Source organism: Beauveria bassiana (assembly GCF_000280675.1).
Source record: "Beauveria bassiana ARSEF 2860 unplaced genomic scaffold BBA_S00037, whole genome shotgun sequence".
Taxonomy (NCBI): Eukaryota; Fungi; Ascomycota; class Sordariomycetes; order Hypocreales; family Cordycipitaceae; genus Beauveria; species Beauveria bassiana.
In genome coordinates, this window is record NW_007930872.1 from 12634 (window position 1) to 36317 (window position 23684).

The 23684-nt window shown below is 52.7% G+C and overlaps 7 protein-coding genes across 7 annotated transcripts; 5 read left to right on the forward strand and 2 right to left on the reverse strand.

The window, feature by feature from the left end:
- Positions 1-143: 143 nt before the first annotated feature.
- BBA_08611 (uncharacterized protein) lies at positions 144-553 on the forward strand (the record flags this gene model as incomplete). Its single annotated transcript, XM_008603708.1, has 2 exons — positions 144-401; positions 464-553. 2 exons carry the CDS (start codon positions 144-146, stop codon positions 551-553), a joined length of 348 nt encoding a protein of 115 aa, XP_008601930.1.
- Positions 554-6524: 5971 nt separating this feature from the next.
- Positions 6525-9983, forward strand: BBA_08612 (ABC transporter; the record flags this gene model as incomplete). Its single annotated transcript, XM_008603709.1, has 4 exons — positions 6525-7232; positions 7279-9441; positions 9493-9612; positions 9660-9983. 4 exons carry the CDS (start codon positions 6525-6527, stop codon positions 9981-9983), a joined length of 3315 nt encoding a protein of 1104 aa, XP_008601931.1.
- A 315-nt stretch (positions 9984-10298) lies between these two features.
- On the reverse strand, positions 10299-11510 carry BBA_08613 (tetratricopeptide-like protein; the record flags this gene model as incomplete). Its single annotated transcript, XM_008603710.1, has 2 exons — positions 10299-10368; positions 10420-11510. 2 exons carry the CDS (start codon positions 11508-11510, stop codon positions 10299-10301), a joined length of 1161 nt encoding a protein of 386 aa, XP_008601932.1.
- Positions 11511-12001: 491 nt separating this feature from the next.
- On the reverse strand, positions 12002-13680 carry BBA_08614 (RING finger domain-containing protein; the record flags this gene model as incomplete). Its single annotated transcript, XM_008603711.1, has 2 exons — positions 12002-13009; positions 13063-13680. 2 exons carry the CDS (start codon positions 13678-13680, stop codon positions 12002-12004), a joined length of 1626 nt encoding a protein of 541 aa, XP_008601933.1.
- A 1120-nt stretch (positions 13681-14800) lies between these two features.
- Positions 14801-15525, forward strand: BBA_08615 (uncharacterized protein; the record flags this gene model as incomplete). Its single annotated transcript, XM_008603712.1, has 2 exons — positions 14801-14976; positions 15057-15525. 2 exons carry the CDS (start codon positions 14801-14803, stop codon positions 15523-15525), a joined length of 645 nt encoding a protein of 214 aa, XP_008601934.1.
- Positions 15526-17516: 1991 nt separating this feature from the next.
- Positions 17517-19297, forward strand: BBA_08616 (galactokinase-like protein; the record flags this gene model as incomplete). The annotated part of the gene is made up of 2 exons (XM_008603713.1): positions 17517-18175; positions 18307-19297. The coding sequence occupies 2 exons, from the start codon at positions 17517-17519 to the stop codon at positions 19295-19297; spliced, it is 1650 nt and encodes a 549-aa protein (XP_008601935.1).
- Positions 19298-22033: 2736 nt separating this feature from the next.
- Positions 22034-23532, forward strand: BBA_08617 (uncharacterized protein; the record flags this gene model as incomplete). The annotated part of the gene is made up of 2 exons (XM_008603714.1): positions 22034-22274; positions 22325-23532. The coding sequence occupies 2 exons, from the start codon at positions 22034-22036 to the stop codon at positions 23530-23532; spliced, it is 1449 nt and encodes a 482-aa protein (XP_008601936.1).
- Positions 23533-23684: the final 152 nt, after the last annotated feature.

Sequence of the window (23684 nt, forward strand, 5' to 3'; positions counted from 1 at the left end):
TCAAGGGGTCCACTGACAGTGATGATGCTGTGTATGGCAGCCTGCTGAATCATGACAATCTGGCCTTGGGTGCCATTGAGAGGGTCAACATTGCGCATCGAGTCACTGGAAAGCCGGAACTGACCAAAGAAAAGACGGACGCAATGTCCTCGAATGCTGATAATTGGGTGAAAGGCTACTGGGGATCTTCAATGAAGCATGGAACCTTCTGGACCACTGACCAGGTGCACGGCGAACCAAATTTCATTGAAGGCGGCCAAGTCAATGACTACGGATTTGTTCAAAGCACATATCACAAGCGGCACTGTCTTGCAAACCTGCGAATGATGCTCGCTTGGCACATTGCCGGAGATGGCAGTAAGATGACAAACGATATGAACGTGCATGCTATTCACTGCCTGGTGAGTCGATGTGATTGCACCAATTTTGCTGCTATTCATTTACTAACAACTTGCGTGTTCAGGAGTACCTTCGAGAACGCGAGCAATCCAACGCTGATTTGAGGGAAGAGCCGATTGATACGATTGATTATAAGGGCATGGGTATTCACTGATTACAGTGGAAGGCAACAAGTATTTGCCCCCTGCCAAGTATTACAGCCGCAGCCTTGTTTGAATGGGAACGACAAGACACTGCTGCTTTAAGTTAGAGCTACTTAACCCTGAGCCTTCCCTGGTATACTGAAAGCGGCGTGCTGTAGCTGCCTTTTCAAATCGCTACCTGGACGGGGACGAATACTTGTTGCAACCTACTGTACCTTCATTGGTACAGCATTCGATCAAGCACTGTGGAATATAGCGATAAGGACCTAAGAGCTACCGTGTAAAATACATAGTTGAGCAAGCTATGTAGCAGGACAGATTTTTGTAGTTATCTTATCTTATCTATTTCTTTCCATGTTATTACAGTACAATCACGACGCTATAGTTGGCATTGATCAGGCCTTGTCAGTCCGTGTCCATCTTGGAAATCTCCATCTTGGTCGGGCTACACTCCGCCCTTGGCAAAGGCTTCCACAGCTTTTGGCAAGCTTTCATCTATGAGTTGATTGGCGATATTGCGCGACTCTCTAGTCAAATTGATACTCCGAGCGGTGACAAGACTCCCCACCGTAGACATGGTGAAGCTAGTTATAAGTAAGGATTCTTAACTAAAGTAGTGTCTTCAAAAAATGTTCTACCACTCGAGCCAGACGGGAGCTGCTTCGGCACGAGCCGGGCCGCTGAGAGCGGGAAAACAAGTACGTCAAAGAAGAAAATGCCCCCCCTTGGCTTTCTATCCGCGGATGGCAATGACTACTGCCACACCTCAAACGAACATATTACCCACTGCCAACTACCTAACCTTATGTCACAAAGCATGGACGCTATTTTCAAAGAACAGAATTGTCTGCTAAAATTTTCATATTTCTTGTCTCCGCAATACTTTCTATTCCTTTTTGTATGTTCATTTTTCACCTCATCATGGAAGCAGCCGGCCGGGCAATGGCGGTCGTGAGTCTATCGGCTTAATCACCGTATTTATGTAATCTTTTGATCATGTTTGGCTAGAGCTTGAGTTTGGCAAAGACTATGAGACATACACTCTGAGATCGAAACCCCCGCAAAGCAAACTCTTCCACGTGAGAGCGTCGTGAAAGCAGCGCTCAAATACCTACATATATCAATGTGCGAGAGGGCGGCAGCCCGAACAAGCAAAAACAAGTACGTCACGAAAGTCTCCTAGGCCGTCCACGAGGGGAAACAAAAATTCGACAGCATGATGCCTGCGTGTCTGTGGGCTTTGATCGACTTGTTCTCAGCGGCGAAGCCCATGCTGGAGAGTCTTAAAAAAGGCAATCGTTGTGGCCTTCGGCCGGCAAGGTTCACGCAACGACAGATTGAGAAAACATGTACTTTCCATACCGGTCTTCCTCTCTTTTGCTTCCGCACAAAACGACTCACATATGCCATACTTCCTGTACACTGTATTCTCTGATAGACTACAATTACATCTTAATGTAGCGAAGATATTCTGCCCATACGTGAAAGTCTTACGGTGCCCTGAAATCACTGATCAAGAGTGACCTTGACGAGAACTGCTCTTATGCTGGGACGCTTACATCATGCGCCCAGAACAGTTTGTCAATGTCGTCAACGTCGTCGCTGCCAAATTTGAACTGCCTTCAAAAAGGTGATCATTGCCCTTCGTGCCATGCTGTTGAATGATTCATTGAAGCACAGAAGTGTGTTGCCTTGATAATGATCCAAGGACCGCAACTGAGAATCAAGCCCTTGCAACGCAATCTGAAGTTTAGACCGCTCCTTCTGCCGAAATCCAGCGTCAATAAAGAAATCTTGATCTGGGCTCTTATACCTTCCGATGTACTATTTGAGCGGCTTTGAGCACGGCTCTGTCCCGCGCTTGCCCTCTAGCCGATCGGAGAGCTGAGCAAAACTAGTGAAGGGATTATGAGCAGCTTCTTTGGCTAGCGCCAGGTAGTCATTCGGTGTTGGTGAGTCGACAACGGCCTTAATGAGAAGCTGGTTGATCCAGCCGGCAGGATCTCCCAGTTCTATGAATTGACAAGAACGATAATGGCGCAGTTAATCTCCGGCATTAGCGAGAGAAAAGTCGTGTAGCCCGCAAGACTGCCTCCATGGGAATGAAGAAGGCGGACGTCACCGCCTGAGGCCAACAGGGGCATTTTCTCCATGAACATTGAACGATGAGCTTCTGGGTGATGAATTGACTGCGAATGTGGAATTCGGGCAATATATCGCGGACAAGTGTCTGCTAGCTGAGGTGACCCTCATCCACCAGGAATTCCAATGGCAGACGCTGTGAAAGTTTTGGAGAATGAGCCGATGCCATAGACTGTATCCAAGTTGGGGGCGAGGTTTTGCTTGAGATCTCTACGGCCAGGGTTCCATTCGTCGATTGTTTGACCGTCGAATGACACCCCCAGAGAGACTGATGGGGCACCTGTTGCCGAAGTGATTGCCTACATCACTGGCCCGAGGGCTTGCAGCCTCTCGAGAATCTTGGTCTTCATGTCAGGCATCTAATGGAGTGTCAGCAAATGTAGTGGCTCATGGGCTGAGGCACATCAATGAAAGTTTTAACTGGCGAAGATTTTGATCAAAACAATAAAGACGAAACAGTTGGTTTGTCTTTTGGGCCGATGCGGCGAAATGGCGACGACGGGCAAACACAGCAGAGCGCGGATGGTACGTTACATGTTACACCAGAACCAAGCTACTTGGTCAGGAGAGTTGACGTCAGGATGTTGGTGCGCACAAATACCCTGATAGAACCCATCACATTGTCCCAAAGTGACGGGTTGAGCCTGAGCCATCTTCTCTGGCACCTAATGCAATCAAGAAACAAGGTGGTAAGCGAATGCGTGTATGAATACGGTACTCCAAAACAGTACGCGTGCCCGGACGTGACCATCAGCCCTTTTGACAGTGCAGAATCAGGCAACCATCTAAACAACAGCCAGTGCAGCGCGAATAAAATTTCTACTCGAGGCGTACGGTGCACCATTGATACCAACTTTTGCATTGTTGCTTTTTGGTTTCGAATTTCCAAATTCGTGATTCGCGCCACATCATACCACATTACACTAAAACACGGCATTTTTTAACACTTATTCCTCCACACATAAGGACTTAATTAGCTATAAGTATAGATAAATAAATAGAGAATTAAATAAGCTTTATTTTTATATACTTTATAACTAGTAAAATAACATAGTTATCAAGGAATTAGTGTTTAAAAGTACTATACTTTTAGTGTCCTATAGTGCCCTATAGTAGCGCCTACCTTAGTTAGCACACAGAGCACCACAGGGCGCCACAGGGCACCACAGGGCACCAAAATACATTATTTTTAAACACTAATTTCTCTATAAATACGTTATTTTACTAGTTATAAAGTATATTAAACTAAAGCTTAGTTAATTATTTAGCTTTTAATATATATTACTAATTAATTAAAGCTTTATATATAGAGTAATAAGTGTTAAAAAATACCATATTTTAGTACCCTATAGTGCCCTATAGTGCCCTATAGTGCCCTATAGTAGCGCCTACCTTAGTTAGCACATAAGACACTAAAACACGGCATTTTCTAACGCTAATTCCTCTATTAATATATCTTTCTACTAGTTATAATATATCTTGAAATAAAGCTTAGTTAATTATCTATCTTTTAGTATATATTACTAGTTAAGTAAAGCTTTATGCGTAGAGTAATAAGCGTTAAAAAATGCTATATTTTAGCGTGATGTGGTGCGAATCACGGAATTTGATTTTCGAAATCAAAAAGCAATAATGCAAAAGTTGGTATCAATGGTGCACCGTAGAGGCGGTGTGTCTGGGCCTACAGGCACTTCAACTTTTTTAGAGCTCTAAAAGACAAAGCATCACCTCACTCATACGTATAATGGATCGGCAGGGTACCAACAAAAGAAAACGAAGCGCCGATGGAAGTGACAAAGCGGATGCTCTATCAGCTGCTCCATTCTTGGCCTTGAGGACATATGCGAGGATGTTTTGCATCCAAGTGAAGATCCGCAATGGCAATACTGGCCGGGTTCCCAAAGCGATAGAAGATTAGCCTCTTTGAAGCACATGCCATAGATTAGAACCAATTAGAACACAATCACTACGCAGAGAGCTTGTGCTGCGCTGTTTGATACATCGCGGCACATCGCAGAGATTATCAATATATCGCCTTCCCGAGAGACGATCTAATACATCGACCCGACGGCAAAGGCAAGGATTCCGAGCTCGAAAGGCGTTTTTGGCAGGCCTCTTATTTCATTAGATCTGTCACACCACAGCAGTCGCCTTATACACAGCCCACATACAGGTTTGAAGAATAACAAACACGACTTCCACAGATCCTGGCCCTGAGCACGGTCGTAGTGTAGTACAGGTAATAAACCGCGGAGGGTATCCGTCCTGGGGTGGTCGGTGCATCCACAAACGGACGTGCCAACCCCCTGAAAATGGAATATAGTAGACGGGCAAATTGAACAGTTTGATCGTAAATCATTCGATGATCCATCGTTTATTCTACCCTTTGTTACTTGAAATTCTTCCCCAGTGAATCTGTTTGTGATTACATTGAACGCCCATGGCGGGGCACCATGGCGATGCTATCAGTAGTCCCGCACTCGCGCCCTGCAGATGCGCTCAAGCGCTGTACAGCAGTGTGAGCAGCTGAGCGAGTCTCGGGGGAGTATTGGAACAAGCACGCAAAATTCTACGGACACAGAACAGTCCACGACGCAAGTGTTTCCGCGCCACGTAGCAGTAACAATTGATCAGGCGGTAAGTTACTAATTTGGAGGTCTGGTGACGTTCGACAAGGGCCCTCTGGCATCTAGATGCCCCTGGAACAAAGTGGCTCGCTGGGGCGGCGCTCCGGGAAGCTGGACCCGGAGCGGCGACTGCCAGTAGGAGTATTTCAGAGTTACGAACGATCAAGTCAGTAGTTAGTGTGTGCATCGAGTCAATTGTGTTGGGCAAATATTGGACCAGCTTGATCGGCGAGTACGAGGGCGAGCGAGGATGAGGGAGATGAGTTATTGACCGACAACGGTGAATGATGGCAAGGGAAGGAACAGAAGAGGGAAAATCAATCAAAGAAGAGCATACAAAGACTTAGAAAAATGGATCAACAAGACTTGTGCCATTTCTCATGCTCCAGCGGCCAGGTAGCTCGTGCAACCACTATGATTAAAACAGGCGGTCAGTCACAGAACCCAACAGTCATCACTCTTTCACAGGCAAACAGACCCTGCTAGTGCCACTTCTAGCTTTGGCATACCAGACGTCGAAATACTGGCGACTCGCATCCTCGCATCCCTCACAACTCTTCTCCATCGTCTCCATTGTCTAATTTGACAAAACTCATCTGCAATTTTTCATCTCCGTCATCATGTCTCTGCCTTGATGCTTGTACGCCCTTTCTTGAGTCTCTGATTGCCCTCCCTCGCACCTGACAAGCGTCTGCATGCACCTTGATATCCCCGAGGAATCTCCCTGAAGAATCAAACACCATCAGACCCATCACCACAAAAAAAGAGACGCCCGCCGTGACAAGATTTCTCGATTGCATTGTCACACCCGTCGCATTACACAAGACGCCACTCCGGGTCATAGCCCTCAACTGCTCGCCGCTCCGCCTCGTCGACACTGGCCCGGTGCTGCAGCTGGCAGGGGCCGTTTCCCGTTTCTAGGTGCACGCTTCTTGTTGATTGTTCTTGCCGCCTTTCTGACCTGTCCGAGATAGAAGGCCTGTCCTCGTTGGGCAAATTCGTCGCTCGCTTGACTCCTCACTCTTTCTTTGAGAGACGGCAGCCGCTCATCCGACGACACACTGGAACTGGAATCGCTCTTCCTTCATTGACCCTTGACCTGGCACACCACCATTGCTCATCTCTTGATAACTCCAGGTTGGTAAGCTTTTTCACCTCTCCATCTGCTTCGCAGTACTCGGCTTCAATCAACTTGTTCAACCAACAACCCGCCATGGCCGTGTCCATCGCCGCCGTTTCTTCCCTCGCAACCCTCTGCTACCTCTACCCGACAACGGTCTTCCTCTTTTCTAGCATTGCTTCCGTCATTGCCACTTGCACTCTTCAGGACCAGAAAGATGACGACAAGCCTCTACGACCAAGCAAGCGATTCGTCGTCGTCTCGTACGGTTTGTTTCTAGCTACCTATGCCGTGCAGATAGCTCTTCTGTGCATACATGCCATTCTTATGCACGCCTGGACCGTCGAGGAGCATGTCATCATTGGCCGCCTTTCATGCTTTCTCGTCTTTGGCATTCAGCTGAGTCGCATACTCGACTCTAATCGTCTCTCGCCCATCCCGCTATGGGGCTCCGTTGCACTCGCCTTGGCCTTTGAAGTCGTCATTACTATTTCGTCAACGCTTTCAACCCCCAACCTTGCCGGCGTTTTTGCGCTTTCCGATTTTTTCTTGAGCATTTTTCGTTGCACTCTTCTTGCCGCGCTAGCTTCCGTAGCCGTCCTCGGCTGGTGGGCTGCTCCAAACCCAAACCCCGAGGCCGAGTCTCTTTTACCCAAGGATGATCCGCCTACGGGCTATGGAACGCAAACTGAAACCGAGGCCGAGTACAGCTGGGAAAGAAGACAGCGTGAAGCACGCGAGGTCATGGAAAAGCGCCTCAAGCAAAATGGCAACTGGTTTCAATACGTAAAAGGTTTCATGGTAAGAAATTTGCCCTCACTCTACAGCCCATAGGCTAACTCGATAGATTTTGTTCCCCTATGTCTGGCCAGTGGGACATAAAGCACTGCAAATGCGAGCGTTCGCCGTCGTGCTTTGCCTATTTGCGTCCAACGCCCTGCATCTTCTCATACCCCGTCAGACTGGCATCATCATGGACAGCCTCAGTGGCACCAATGCCGTCAGTCCCTGGATCGCCGTCTTGACGTATGCTATACTGCGTCTAGCATCGTCCGAGTGTGGCATCGAGCTTGTTCGGCAATGGCTTTGGATTCCCGTCAAGTACTTTTCCCATGATGCGCTCACTCGTGCTGCCTATTCGCACATGATGCATCTCTCTGCCGACTTCCACGACTCCAAGAGCTCCTCGGACATGCTCATGGCCATTCATGGCGGTGGTGCCGTGTCCAACGCTGTAGAGAGCATATTTCTCCAGGCTACTCCCATGCTGGTCGACATGCTGGTCGCCGTTGTCTACCTCTCCGTCACCTTTGGGCCTTACGAAGGACTTATCACTATGGCCACGGCCACCATCTTCCTGCATTGTGCTAGCCGTCTTGTCGCCAAGTCCAAATCTGTCAATCGAAATAGGGTCAATGCCATCTATCAGGAGCACTACGTTCGGCACTCCGGGCTGCTAGGCTGGCAGACCGTGTCCGCATTCAATCAAATCGGCTACGAGGATAATCGGCACGCTAACGCCGTGGCAAACCGCTGGCTTAGGGAACAGCAGTACGTGTTAAGCTGGCACATTTCGACCGCCTTCCAGACCATTGTGCTGTCTTCTGGACTCTTGGCGTCTGCCTTTCTCGCCGTCTACCGCATCCAGAACGGTCGAGCCACCTCCGGTCAATTCGCCATGCTGCTCATGTACTGGGCTCAGCTGACGTCGCCGTTGCAATTTTTTGCCAAATTGGGCAAGAGCATGAGTGACGACTTCATCGATGCCGAGCGTCTTCTCGATATTATGAACACCGAGCCCAGCGTCAAGAATAAGAAGAATGCCCGCCCACTCAAATTTGTTTCCGGCAAAGTCGAATTTGACAAGGTTTGCTTCAGCTACGACGAGCAAAAGGGCGTTATCAAGAATGTCAACTTGGACGTTCCTGGGGGTCAGACTGTGGCGTTTGTCGGAGCTACGGGAGCCGGGAAATCTACTTTGCTTCGTCTGCTTGACCGCTTCTACGATGTGACGGGTGGTGCGATTCGCATCGATGGACAAGACCTACGCGATGTTGACCTTTTCAGTCTCCGCGACCGCATCGGCATTGTGCCTCAGAATCCCATTCTCTTTGATGACACCATTATCAACAATGTTCGATACGGCAGAATCACGGCCACTGATGAAGAGGTATACGACGCTTGCAGAGCCGCTTGCATTCATGATAAGATCGTGGGCTTTACCAACGGATACCAGACCCGTGTCGGAGAGCGTGGTGTCAAGCTATCTGGGGGAGAACTGCAGCGTGTTGCCATTGCGCGTGCCATTTTGCGCAAACCTGATATCGTACTACTTGATGAGGCAACCAGTGCAGTTGATACCGACACGGAGCAGCAAATTCAGCTTTCCTTTCGGCGTCTTTGCCAAGGCCGAACCACCTTTATTGTTGCTCATCGCCTGTCGACCATTATGAATGCCGACCGCATTGTTGTCATTGAACACGGGGAGCTTATTGAGAGTGGCAGTCACGATGAGCTGATTTGCGCTGGTGGACGATACGCGGATCTGTGGTCGAAGCAGGTTTTTGTGCAACCCAAGGGCCCTCCTGTCAACATCACCAAGGCGTTAGATGAGCAAAAGGTCTCGAGAGCGACAATTTTCGAGCACGAAAGCACCCAAGTTTCTCGTACTGTTAGTGACAGTGGAGACGAAACGCCTATGTCTGAGCAGGACTCCAGCGACGCCGTTCCCCAAGCCACCCCAAGCGCCAAACGCGACCGTCTGACGAGAGCTTCTATCGATAGCGATGCTATGAGCAAGGCTTCAAAGCTTAATCCCATTGCCCCGGAATTTACGCCTCGAACCACAACCCCCAAGATGCTTCCCAAGTCGGGCGACTATGACAAGTTGAGCTCGTCGGCAGAGAGGGCACGGCTCTGGGCTGATGAGGTTGCCGCCGCCAAGGCAGATGAGGGGCAGGCTGAGCTTGTGATGCCAAAGCCCAGCACCGAAGCTGAAGATGAGTCAAAGGTCTCTAGCGCTTAGAAGCTGCCAGAGAAACCAACAGACTCGGTTGGAAAGATATTAGACGTGCAGTACAAGCATCCACGCTACTCTCGTCGCATCCAGTCGAAGAGTGATCCACCGTATGGGGATCTCGAACTGGCCAAGCCCATCCCAGTCGACTTTGTGTTATCCACTGTACGTTCTCTCTGTTCCAATCTGGAAATGCAAACTAATCAAATTAGAAGCGCAGGGTGTCTGCTCCTCATGCAAATCGCACGTCCCTTCCTAAGCCAAAGACAGTTTCCAAGGTAGACAGTCCCAGCAGAGCGCCGTCTGGTTCCTTGACTGGGGTAAAGAAAGACACAGAGTTAAGGACGGAAGATCAAGAAACAGAGCACGTGAATGACGAAAACGAACCGCCAGCTCACGTTGGCGATATCAAGGCTACTGGCTCGCTCTCCAGGAGCCGTGGCACTCGTCGCGGGCGCGGATGGCTACGTGGACGCCGTGGACGTGGGCCATCCGGCAGCTTGCGAACTTCATCATCCAAAATCGGCACGCAATGAGGCTGCCCTTGTGTATACGTAATGGTGGACTGGTTACATTGTATCATTTGAACACGCACATCAGGCACGGAGAATTGCCAGAATTTACAGCATTTTAGATTGGGGATGTCATTATGAGCATCCCGTGTATTTCAACATGGATTTGCATTGATACGGAAGGCATTGGTACAATGCTGCATTGTTTGCTGGAAACATGGTACATGAACCTGATTATGCAATCTTAATCACTGGAGGATAGGCTACTGTATAATTCGCATAGAGAATGGTAGATGACTATGAATGCAGCTTTGTATCATTGGGCCATTTCGAATTCTATCAACGTCCAGCGCCAGGACCGCCAGCGCCACCAGGAGGAGCACCACCACCGCCCATCATATTGCGGGCCCTAATTCACATTAGCACCAAGTCGTTTGTCGTTTGCATCTTGTGGACTCACATTTCGGCAACGTTGGGGTCGCTCATAAGGCTGTTGAGGTCGGGCATGCCGCCTCCGGAGCCAAACTGGTTGGCCATGTCGCGGATACGCGGGTTGCTCATGAGGTTGTTGATCATTTCGGGGTTGCTCATCAAGTTTTGGGCCATGCTTGCGAACATGGGGTTGCTCATGATGGAGCTGAGATCGGGCATGCCGCCCGCGCCAGCACCTCCTGCGCCGCCAGCACCGGCACCGCCAAACATGCTCGCGAGGCTCGCGAAATCAGGCATACCACCGGCCCCCGCACCGGGCGCGCCGCGCGCCGCCACATCATCAACCTCACCAGCGTCGCCACTCGTCTCCTCGACGCGGCGCTTAGCCGTCTCGTATCCCTTCTTCATGGCGTCTGAGCCGCCATTGCCCTCGTACTCGATGCCCTTGGCGTAGGCCTCCATCGCGCCCTTTGCGTCGCCGAGTGCGAAGCGCGCGAGGCCGAGACGCGACCAAGCTTTCGTGTAGGCAGGGTCGATGGCGACGGCGGCCTCGGCGTCAGTCTTTGCGCTGGCGTGGTCCTTGGCGGCCGAATGGGCGGCGGCGCGGTTAGACAGGAAGACGGCGTTGCGCGGGTGCAGGGCGAGGGCCTGCGTGTAGAGGTCGATGGCGGTGGCGTAGTCCTTTTGGGCCATGGCGGCGTTGCCCTGGGACTTGAGGCCGTCGGCCTCGCGCTTCTTCTCCTCCGAGATGGCGGGGGCGGCTTCTTCAGAGGCCGCGGTCGCGGCGGCGGCGGCGGGTGTGGACGCGGCGGGGTTGTTGCGGGATTTGGCGACTTCGTAGACGGAGTAGATTTGCAGCAGGTTCTGGGCGCCAATGGCCGAGGCAACGGCAGCCTTATCGGTGGGGTCGACCTTGAAGGACTCGGCGATGCAGTTGACGGCTACGTCGATGGAGTCCTTGTCGTCGGCGGTCAAGGTGCCGTCGGTGGAGGACGTGCTGAGAAACTCGCAAATGGCAAGCGCGAGCTTCTGCTTGGAGGTGAAAGCGGCGGCCTTTTGTGGTCTCTTTGTTAGCAAAAGAGTTCGACGGGGGGGAAAACAGTCATGTTTGGGAGGCATGGCGGGGTAGCTTGGAGGAAAACAAGGAGGGAAAAGAGGCCATCATCTTTTGCGAATTAGCGTGAGCTGGAAAGGGGTGTTTATTACCATGTTGAAAGATTGTTTTGGTGTCGACGACGGACGACAGACGACAATGTAGGATGCTGAGACGGGGGACGAGAGAAGACGTTAGCAGCAAGTTGATGGGCGTTGGTGGTGCGGTGGCTACCTAGGTACAGGCGGGCGGGAAAAAAAAGGTGGGCTTGTTTTCTGCCGACAGCCCCGCGGCAAAGGGTCCGATCGGTGTACGTACGTTGAGTGTGCCTGGGACTAACGAGCTACGAACGAGCCTTGCACATTGTTCATTGAATTTACAAACCAAAAATGCGATGAATGGTCTTGATTACGCAGTGATGAAGAGAACAACCATTTCCTGCAACTATAGCAACCGTAGACTCCAAAACCATGCAATTTTTGTACAGTTGAAACAGAATTAAAAAGAAAGCCCCAGCCTACTTCTTCAACCGTCTCGGGCGGTCCACATTCTTGACTCTCCGGTTCGACAGCGCCGCCACCTTGCGCGTCTTGGTGTAAACCCGAAGCATGTCGCGCAGCACAATGAAGAGGCACCCGCCAACCAGACTGCGGCCCCATTGTTGCTGAAAGAGCCCTGGACGGCCACCACCGGCGGTGGTGGAGGAGGAGCGCATCCATGGGTTGCGTCGCGTCGCGGTGGTCCACTCCTTGGGCAGGACAAGACGCAGGGCCTCGCCGGCAATAAAGGAGACGCCAGGCAATATGAGGGCGCTCACAATGGCGTTGGACACGTTGGAGAGGATCGCGCCAAGGCCCATGCGCCGCGCGGGAGCGGGGGGCGCTTCGTGGTTGCCGGCTGGCGCGTCGGCCGCAGCATCGGCCGGTGCGGCTAGAGGCACGACGGGAGCGGGAGCAGCGTCGTCGGCTGGAGCGTTTGCGGCATCACCAGCGTCGCCTGCGGCATCGTCTGCAACGACTTGGCCAGCCTCACCGACTTCTCCTGCTGGAGCTTCACCTGGTGCAGCTTCCGGAGCGCCCTCGTTGATCTCGCCACCCGCGGCCTCATTCATGTCCAGCTCTTCCACAATGACCTCGAGCATGATGGCGTCCTCGCCACCGCCTTCACCTTGGGCCTCCTCGCCGCGAAAGTCAAGCTGAAACTCGTCGGCCTGCGGGTGGCCGTCAGCCTCTTCCTGGTCGAGCGCGTCAATGAGTGTCTGCAAAATGCCAACTATGCCGCCCTGGGCATGGGCCGCATTGCGCGCCGCATTGTTCTGATTGCCGTCGTTGGCGGGCTCGGGTCGGGGCGGCACAGGCGGCAGCCCGAGAAGCTGGCGGTTCATCCTAGTCTCGTAAGGAAGGACAAGCTCTTTGTAGAGGTTGTAGTAGACGGAGCGAATGTAGGGAAAGACGGCCAGGGCGAGCTGCGGGGACGGCGGCCAGGTGAAGAATTGTTCGTCGTGCATGACGTGGTAGATGCCGTACTGCAGCTGTGTTAGAATCGAGTGGTCTCGGCTTATGCCGAAGCTGTACTTACAAAGGACGCCGTGGGCAGAAAGATCTTGTTGCTCCAGCCGGGAAACAAGTGTCCCACGAGCAGAGCCGGGGCGACATTCATCAGAACCAAGGCGTTGGTGATGCGTTCGCGCGCGAACGCCAGCGGCGCCGTGCGCCTGCCATCAATCATCATCCCGGGCCCCATGACAAAGCGCATCATGGCGTCCTTGCCGGAGAATGTCCACAGCGCCATGGCGCCGTACATTTGCATGCTGAATTGGACGCCCAAGGACAGAGCAGTAAAGAGCACAAGGGGGCTCGTCTTGGTGAAACGCTTGGCGATGAGGTCGCTCAGCAAGACGACGGGATCCCAAGAGCCCTCCATCTCAATGGGCGACTTGCAGACGGGGCACCGGAGCGGGCGGTTGGAGCGCTCACAGTCCGTCACCCACGACAGCATGCAGTCCTGGTGCGCCTCGAGCGTGCAGGGACACGGGTCGACCCAGCTGCCGGGCGCGTCGGCGGGGTCCTCGTCCGTCAGGCAGATGAAGCAGCGACGCGGCGCGTCCGGGGCGCGGGGAGCGGTGATGGCATCCATGGCGGCCGGCGCGAGGGTCGGGCTTGTCTCGGCGGGCGCGTCCGTGCGGTGTGCGTCCATCGATGTGCGTGCTGATGGTGTTTGTTGGGGTATGATGCGGCTATGGCATGTCGGTCAGACGACGGACGGGGCGTGGCAGGTGGGCGATAAACGCGGCAGTCGGGGGGGCAAAAAGAAAAGTCCACGTAAATGTGGATAGGAGCTTGCTAAAACAAAGAGCTTCGAAAAGGTGAGATGAGATGAACAAGGTGAATCGTGGCGGTATGCCCGAGCGGCGTGAATCAGGCCGATGGCGATGAAAGTGTTGAATGAACTAGCCAACATTACCGGCCGAGGCAAACGGCGTTGAGCGCTGATGTCACCATCAGCGGTTATCGACTGGCGGAGCTGGCCAATGGGAGCGGCCGACTGATGGATCGCATTGTGCTCTCATGATAATTTAGAGATTATTCCCGGAAAAAAGAGACAGAGTCAAGTTAAAGAGCCCTTATTGACCATTCGAATTCTTTATTTTATTAAGAATTACAGTGGCACAAGAGCAAAGACAACGAGATGGTAAAGATGGCACCACACCACCTCCGCATCGCGCCACACACCACAACTATCATATCACCATCTCACACACTGTGATGCCGATCCATCACCACTACGCGAACCGGATCTAAATCCCCGAAAACTGATATAAGTCCTGATATAAGTCCGCAGCCTAATGACTCGACTCGAGATACCTTCGCATACTCGCTCGTGGCGTTGGCATCTGCATGAGGCACCACTCTAACTGGCACAACTTGCTCAACACCCCAGCCAATGCATCACTAGACCTCGCAGACCATGCATCGCGTATGAGTAATGCAAGGATGGAGGCGAATTTGATGTCAAAAACACCCCGATTGAAGCGAGCCTAGACTGCGGTCACGTTCGTCCCGTCTTCCCCCTGCGTCAGTATGAGCAAGTTATCACCCGGATGGCCAGCCCACCCGCGCGCCAACCTTATAAAGCACCGCAAATGTCCTCACGCACCCCCCTTGTCGTGCGACCTTTGTTATAAATACCGGTATGCATCATCGCGCCCCAAAACGACGCGGCGGCATGCGGCCACCGATGCCTCGCAGCCGACGCTGGCGATTCCTCCATTGCCACCACCACCATCACGAACCCCGCATCTAATATTCTCATTGTCATGACACCGAGCGCCGCCGAGCTCACCCGGCGCGTCCTGCTGGGGCTGGAGGTGTGCGTCGTCATCTTGGCGACGCTTCACTCTGCCCACGCCATGCTGACTGCTAGTCGTCTGCGGACGCTGCAGTGTGCCGTGAGCGGCGACTGCGAGGAGCAACCAGATGAAGACGCCACGAGGTATTCATCTCCCCCTTCCCAGCTTGTCTTGCGATGCTACCCTACCATTTTGACTTGTTCAGCTAACTTGTCACAACCAGCCTCGTCACCTCGGGCCTGGCACTTGCCATTCTCTCCAGCGTCGTCCTCCTCGCCCGCCTCGCGCTGCTACAGCTGCGCTATTTCCCCCGGTTCGTCGGGCTGCTCTACGACACGCTTATGGCCTGCCTCTGGGCGTTGGGGCTGGCGCAGCAGCTTGTGCGGCCGCTCGCGACGGCACGCAATCTCAGCGCCGGCGGTCTCGTCGTCGAAGAAACGGACGGCGTCGTGCTGACGTGCTGGCGAGTGCGCGCCGCCGCCGTGGCCGCGACCGCGACCGCCTTTTACGCGGGTCGGCTGCTGTTTGAGTTAATTTTCATATGGAACGGACGCGCGCCGCCGAACGACTACCGACCGATCCAACAGGACGACAATGAATGGTGGGCGATGGAAAAGGAAGACGTCGAGACTGCCGCGCTGTATCCGCCGCAGGCGTATAGTCCGGTTTTGGCCTTTTTTCCCGACGACTGAAGCAAAGGTCACGGGAAAGGAAGCACAGGACAGAGGTTACACAGCGTCTGCATGATGCAGGCTGTGAGGTTGTTTGGGTACTGCGCTCAATATCTGCAGCCATTTGGGACGAGCCCGATCCGGTTCCCAAAGGAGGGGGTCTATCATTGCATAAACGAGCGAGCAACATCTGAGCCAAGATTTACGTGGCGAATTTGGATTTTGGAATTACATTCTACGGCACTTGGTCTCAAGCAGACATTGGTTTTAGCAAGTTTTATTATTAGCTATCTCAGCTACCGCCATTTATTTGTTCTGTCAAAAAGAAATACGTTAGCAAGGAGAGTTGCCTCGACCGATGACGTGCGCGAACGTACAGGGCAGTTAGCGCAAGTGCAGCCAGAGCCGCAGCTGCAGGAGCCAGAGGTAGCGCAGCCGCAGTCACCCATGATGAATGATTGTTTGTTTGATGAAGAGGAAAAGTTTTGGTGAAGTAGTGTTCTATTTTATTCTGGTTGAAGTGATGTTGAAGGAAGGAGGGGAAAGTAAAGGCACAGACTTTTCGAAAGGTGGGCTATTTGTAGGTCACTGGCCGTGTGAGCAGGAGGGCAAGAGGGGTAGAGTCCGGCTTAAGTGCATCTTTCTGCTAAAGAGAGAGAGAGAGAGAGTAAAAAAAAAAAGTTCCGGTGCCCATCGGGATTAGACGGTCCCTTCTGGGATAGGCCCTGAAAGATGATGCGGTCTTCGTCTTCTTGGTACACGCCGAGTGGTTCCGCGCCGCACTCTGCCTAGTGTAGGTATTTAATGCACGAAGGCTTCTAGCACGGGGCCTAGGTACCTGGTGACAAGTTCTTCCTGCCGACTTGCCCACGCAGTCGCGGGTCAGCACAGGATGGGCTGCTGCGGGCACTCCACCGCCACTGCTGGGGCCGAGCAAGATTAGCGGGCATCTTGGTTCGTTGTGGTTGTCTACAAAGTGGAAATGTCATGATTTTTTGGGTAGCGGTTTTCCATCATTTTTCGACGTGTCAAAGGTGCGTTTTGTCGCCGCCTTTCGTCTGGGAACCCCCGCCCGCCGCCGCCACAATGTGCGCCTCGGCAACAAGGGCTTGTCGGATGGAGGTAGAGCACGGGAAGGGACTTTGTCTGGTTGGGCTAGATCTCGGGTTGGGTCATTTTCTGGAAGGCTGGTTGCCTACCGTATATGTGTTTGGATCGGATGGAAATACCTAGGCAGTTGCCCGAATGACTTCCATATCTCGTCATCGAAAGGCACTTGTACCCTAGAGCTCCTCGCGCAATTCACAGCTCGAACTGGCGCTTTCTAGCCGCCTGCATGAACTCTTCGAAGGTTTGAACCAAAATTTTGAACCAAAATCTTAATGCGAAGAGGCATATAATAAGCTCTTTCAGTGCTATATAAAAGCACGTGGCTGCATTATTTATCAATGTTCTCACCATGCGAACATAAATGAGTCTGTCATTTTCATCATCACATCCACTCCAATAAGCCCTGCAAAGCCCTTCCCGCCCCCCCAATTCCGAAAAAAATCCAAGATAGCAACCTCGTCCCAAAGTATCCATCATGCGCTCTGCTGCCATCTCCCCAGCATTTTCCAGCTGGACTCGACCTACTGCCCTCAATCAACTGATGACGCAGAGAACCCCGCCATCCGCCGCCTCATAATGAGGGGCAAGGAGGGACCCCACAGAGGCTGGCCCCGGATTTCTCTACGACTTACTTGCTTATTTGATCCTCCGAGTAATTGTCCGCAAGCGCGCCATCCACGAGCGACCAAAAACAGCGGGGAAAAGCTGAACAATTATTTTTCAACTACAAGCCCAGTTTAGATCATGGGACGACGCTTCGTCGCTGTTGTGCCACTTGCTACTTTATAATCCCTTCACTATCACTTCTGTCTCAGTCGCAGGTCACGGCGATCTTGTTTCAAGAAGGCAGAAAAAAGAAAGTAAAGGAAAAGAAAAAACTTTACCGGATTACCAGATTCGACATGGCTTCCGTCCCCGTCGTCGCGTCCCTGGCCGACATCTACCCCCACGACGCTCTCGCACAGCAGACTTCACGATGGAACGCCCTGTACGCCCGCTTCAGCTCCGCCTACGCCGGCGCCGTGCCTGCCTTCGTCGCGCGCTCCCCCGGCCGTGTCAACATCATCGGCGAGCACGTTGACTATTCGCTCTACTCTGTGCTGCCCATGGCAATCACCGCCGACGCCATCATGGCCGTATCGGCGCGTCCTCCTTCTACCACCACCACATCCTCCTCCCCGTCGACGTTCAAGATTCGCATCGGCAACGTTGATGACACGAGGTTTCCGTCGCGTGAGTTTGTCCTCGACGCCGGCGCCGATATCGAGATTGACGCGTCGGCATCGGAGTGGACCAATTACTTCAAGAGCGGCCTCAGGGGCGCCCTGGCGCTGCTCAGGCAAAAGGCCCGGGAGGCAGGTCAGGAGTTTCGCCCCTGCGACATGGACGTCATAATGGACGGAACCGTCCCCGTCGGCGGCGGTCTGAGCTCCAGCGCTGCCTTTGTGAGCGCCAGTGCCCTGGCCGTCATGACAGCCAACAGCCAGGCCCCTGTTGACAAGAAGGAGCTGACCGAGCTCGCTATCGTGAGCGAGAGATCCGTTGGCGTCTATTCTGGCGGGTGAGTGCTTGCTTTTCCGCCCCTCATGTATCCTGTACAAGTCGTATACATGCTTGTACAGCTGAATACTGTTGGCCATAGACTTCGTGGCGCTTTTATCACACCACTCCGCTAATATGCACATCCTCCAGCATGGACCAGGCCGCTTCTGTCCTCTCAGAACTTGGATCTGCCCTCTTTGTCTCTTTTAGCCCGCACCTCGATGCCAAGCCGGTCAAGTTCCCTCACACCAACCCAGAGTTGGGCTTCGTCATTGCCCAATCCTTTGTCACCTCGACAAAGCACGACACCGCTCCGACCCGCTACAACCTGCGAGTCGTCGAGTGCAGCCTGGCCGCTGGCTACCTCAATGCCGTGCTGAACCCACCGGGCACCACCCTAGCCCTCGACGCTGGCCCGCTGCGGACCAGCCTCAAAGGGTTCCACGATGTTTTCGCCGCCAAGTACCTCACCGGCATCGACCCAGAGGAGCAGCTCCAGCGCCTCATTCGTCTGACCGAGGATACACTCACCCAGGAAGAGGGCTACACCCGTGAGGAGCTCGCCCTGGTCCTCAAGGAATCTGTGGCGGCAGATCTCATCAAGATGGCGGCGGAACAAGGCTCGTCTACGGCCGTTGGTATCGAAGATGGCAACCTCGTAGCTAACTTGGAGAAACGATACATGTCCAAGTTTACTGTCCGCGCCGAGCGGTTCAAGATTCGTCAGCGTGCTCTCCATGTGTTCAGCGAGGCTCTCCGCGTCATGCAGTTCCTCAAGCTGCTGGAAAGCACCGACCCGGCCAGCGCTGATGTGAACCAGAAGCTTGGCAATCTCATGAACGCGACACAGGAATCTTGCCGAGAGCTCTACGAATGCAGCAGCCCTGAGATCGACGACATCTGCCGCATTGCGCGCAGTGCAGGAGCGTACGGCAGCCGATTGACAGGTGCTGGCTGGGGAGGCTGCACGGTGCACCTGGTGCCAGTGGACAAAATTGATACCGTCAAGGAGGCGCTCGAAAAGGAATACTATGCGACAAGACATCTCACCGAGGAGCAAAAGGCCCAGGCAGTTGTGATTAGTCGTCCGGCCAGAGGCAGCGCTATCCTGGTGGGACACGCGGGGTCGTTTGTATTGTAAATCAGGCTTCAAGAAAAATAAATTGATATTAAATGAATGTGCTCAATACCCATGACTACATCCATGTACCTGTGGCGATATGGCACAACTTCGTCTAGCGTGCAGATCGGCCGCCGTTGGCCTAGCCATTAGTATCAAACGAGTTCTCTTGACGACATTGCAGGCTAGCCAAAGTTTCATGTGATGCATTACTTCTGCCAATCACGATGCGGGCTGTTGGCCAGGTTGGCCGCGGATACGCAATCATGCCGTGGGGGTCTTCGATGCGAAAATTAGCATGCCCGCTATAATCTTAAAGGAAATGGCTCAGGACGAGTTGGCGAGCACAACGAGTCCCAACGATTGGCGCCGGTGCAGGAGGGCGGCTGCATTCCGCATCGTCTCTGCTGTTCAAAAATAAATGATGTTTCGCTCGGACAAGTCTCGGATAAGTCTTCGGATGCTGGTAGAGGCCAGCAGCACGAGCAGAGAGCCAAGGCCATCAGTGGCACCAAAAACACAATCCTTTTCAAGTGATTTCGCAAAAAATTGAGTGTTCAACCTCTCCGCATGAAATGAGACAACACGCCCTACATCCAGGTGAATTCGCAGCCAACGGCGGTCAACGGCGAGCATCACGAGGCCGAGATCCCGACCGTGCATGCTGTTCAGAACGCCACACAACGGCTAGTGACGCCTAAACAGGGCTCCCGGGCGCCATGTCGCAGTCAAGATGCGTAACTCTGCGTTCTATTGGCAGACTCTAGGAGGTGGTCGAGGAAGGTCGGCGACACCGTCAGTGAGGGGTGGATCCGAAAAGGGTAATGAATAGAATTCGCTTGCTATTGTTCTGCGCACGACCAGTGGAACCGGGTGCTGATCCGCCAGCCTTGTTGTAGGACAGAGCTGACAAACGATACAGGTGGTAATACAGGTAATGCAGGCCCGTTGACAATATGTGCGTCGATGGAATTTTCATCTTTCGAGTCTGAGATAAGATAAATTCAGAAGCCTCCAGTAGAAACGATGATTATTGCTCCTTCGGACCGAAATAGTATGTCGGGGTGAAACTGCGCTACTTAAGCCTGGCTCTAGTTCGGACCGTTGGCTCATCGACTCGGAGTCCGGTCTGGAGAGATGACTAGTTAGTGCAGGCATGTTAGCGCAAGATTATTTCCATAGATTTGTGGGGGTTGAACTTGTGAATACAACCTTAACAATCAATCGGCGCATCCGCAGACGGAGATCCGGCCAACAAGTGGAAGTGGCATGGTGGTCGTGTCTGACTTCTTCCAGACCCCGGATTCGGCATGAAATGAATTCTGCAGGAGAAACTTGGACTGTGCGTTCTGCAGCTGTTTGCGATGAACGAGGATAGCTAGAGTGGCGCTGTCGATAAACGACGATGGATGCTTTTTTCTCTTGCTTGGCTGTTGTTGATGAAGCAAATTGATTGCAGAGAATTCATGATGATGATGACGAGTCAAGAAAGTGTTTGCAATCAAATTTTCAAGTTGCCAAACGTCGAGTGTCCCACCCTATCTCGACTGCCAGCTGGCATGAGAAAACATGTCGGCCCCTCTCCATCATCATCCACCATCATCCACCACCCTCATCACCACCATTTTCATTCATCGTCATCACCCACATCATCCACATCATTCCACACACATCTATTCATCATTTTATTCCCCTCATCAGTAAGGCTATGCCCCCAATGACTTTTTCTATTGTCTCCACTGCTATTCAGCTTCTTCACTTGCATTAGTGTGCTTTTCGAGATGCATCGACCCTTGCACACGAACTCGCTTCTAGAATGCTTCCCCTAAGACACTGGCCCAGCTCGACACCGCCCCAACGCCATCATTCTCTCGAAATTGACGCATATTTGACCACCAATAGTCACGGCTTGCCGTATTCATCCTGTCACAAGGTGTCGCGGCCCACCGCGCCGCCGCCAATCCGTCTTGACTGGAGTCCAGTCAATTTGGGTGTGTTGGCCTGATCTCTGCCCGCCCCCCGCCGCTTTACCCTGGTTGGGTCAAAGCACACATTCCAAAAGACCCGTCGTGGGTTCTGTGTCCATTCAAATCGAGGGCACCCTTGTGCCTGATCGTTGTTTCCCATCCACAGACAGAGCCAACCAACCTCGAGCAATCTACCAAGACATATCCTGGGCAAGACTCGTGCCACTCGACTAGCCCTACTTCCAGCTTAGCGCAGACAGATTTTCTACACATTTGGGCTTTTTTTTGCTCCACACGAGGAAGGCGTCTACTTGACGTGGCTTGCTAGTCGTCTAGCCTTTCAATTGTCCGTCACGTCGAGGTACACTAAGGTACATCCCCTGGCCGGCCGGCCTCGCTGGTATCCGCCGGGAACGACGAATTCAAGTCGTAATCTAATCAGACTCTCCGTTATTCATAAGCCACCCATCTTCCGCGCGTGTTGCGCAGCCGGAGGTCTGGTTTGCCACACCCAACAGAACTTACCAACTCAACATCGCCAGTCTGTTGGTGGTCCGGCCTAAAGTATACACACATAGCCACCAGCAAGCCATCGCAGTGCCCGAAAGCAGTCAGTCAGATCGCCCCCTCGTAACCTCGATAAGAAGGGGCCAGGGCATAAAGCTAACTCGACACAAGGATACGCCTCCTGCGTTGTTTATATTACATACGAGGCGTCACTACATTTGCCACCGCCATTCGCGTCGAAACCTTCTTTCATCACTCTTAGCTGTCGACACAAAACTCAGTCATGAGACTGCCTACACCAAATTACTTGGCTGCTAGTTTTTACTCGGAAGCAAGCAATTTCCCACCAGCAGCTACAACACCTAGGTCGGCCTGCGCTTTCGAAGCCACCACCATGGGGGGAAACCCGGACCCAAGGAGTTCGGAGGAAATCCAGGAGATAATTGCGCAGTTGCTGCAAAAGTTGCCGCAGAATGAGCGTCCACAGGTTCTGCGCCGTCTGGTTGACATTTACGGCATCAGAGGTTCGCCAACCACTCGTACTTAGCGGCATCACGATGCTAACAAAGCGCAGAGACAAGTGACGAATTATCTGGAATCGCTTCAAACGGTCAACGTGCCAAGCGCGCGAAAAAGCCATCTCAAATCTCTCAAAGAAGCGCTGCGGGCGACTCTGCCTCACCCTTCTCTACCCCAGGAGCGGAACCGGTGCTGGACAAGGAAGGCCATCTTTGTGGTTTCTGTAAAGAGATGGACCATGTGGTCGTCTGCGCCAGGAAAAATGATTTGAAGCGGCACATGGGCGACTTCCATCACATTGTTACAGAGTTCATCTGCCCAGTGGAAGATTGCACGTTCAGGACCGAGTCGAAGAAACGATTTTCACAACACATCAAGATCGACGGACGTCACAAGCAAGTCGTTTCGAATAATGAGATGCATGTTCACGAGAATACCGTCTGCGAGCCATTTGTGTTTGCCTGTGGATTCGACAACTGTTCGGTGTTGTTGGAAGCCCCCCCTGAGGGTGACGGCGGCAAGACATTCCGAGAATATATCGAACATGTGATTAAACACTATGACGAAGAGAAGTGTGCCAATTGGTCATACTCGACGAGGATTCGAAATCTTTTGCGTCAGAGCCGCATGCAAGGGGCATTGCAAAACGTTGACCTGAGCAGCTTGGAATGGGGTTGGAACCGCTCCACAGACCTGCGGAGAGACCTGATCACCGGCACCATCGATAATAAGACAGGAATGTTGCAACGCGCAATCCACACATCAGGAAATCATGGAAGAGATGATATGCAGAGGAGACCGATGCTGGACATGCCGAGGACTGTGGCAGCACGACCAAAAGAAATAGGCAGGAGACGAAACCGCATCCGAAGGAGCCCAGTTAATGCAACCGCACCTGCACAATACGACTGCAGCTCGTCTTATCATACTCATATTCCTGAACCTCTCGCAGCTCCAGACATGGCCTTGGGGAGAAGTAGCGATCCTTCGCCCTCGCCAGTGACCTACCACAACGGTATGCACACTACTCCACCGACAACGATGGGAGAGGTGATGCATCACGTATACGCGGGAGGCTCATCAGAGGTTTTTATGGGAGCTGATGTCAGTCCGCTTGATCCTCAATTGTACCCTGGTGTGCCTGCGCAGCACGGATATCCTTCGCAGCGCGAATTGCCGGCCTTTGGCATGCACGATGGGTATGCCATGATAGATGTTGAGACTGGATTTTTACGGCCGGGCATGAACAATCACAAGTTCTGAATCCGACGAGCACCGATTTCGCAGCCTGCTCTACATTATTAGACACTGCTGTCGGTTTTGAATCACCTCGAGCCCAATTGCGATGCTCTGGGTAAGTTGCTGGAACATATGAAGCAGTCTGCTCGCGCAGCCCGTTCGCACGGTTACACTGC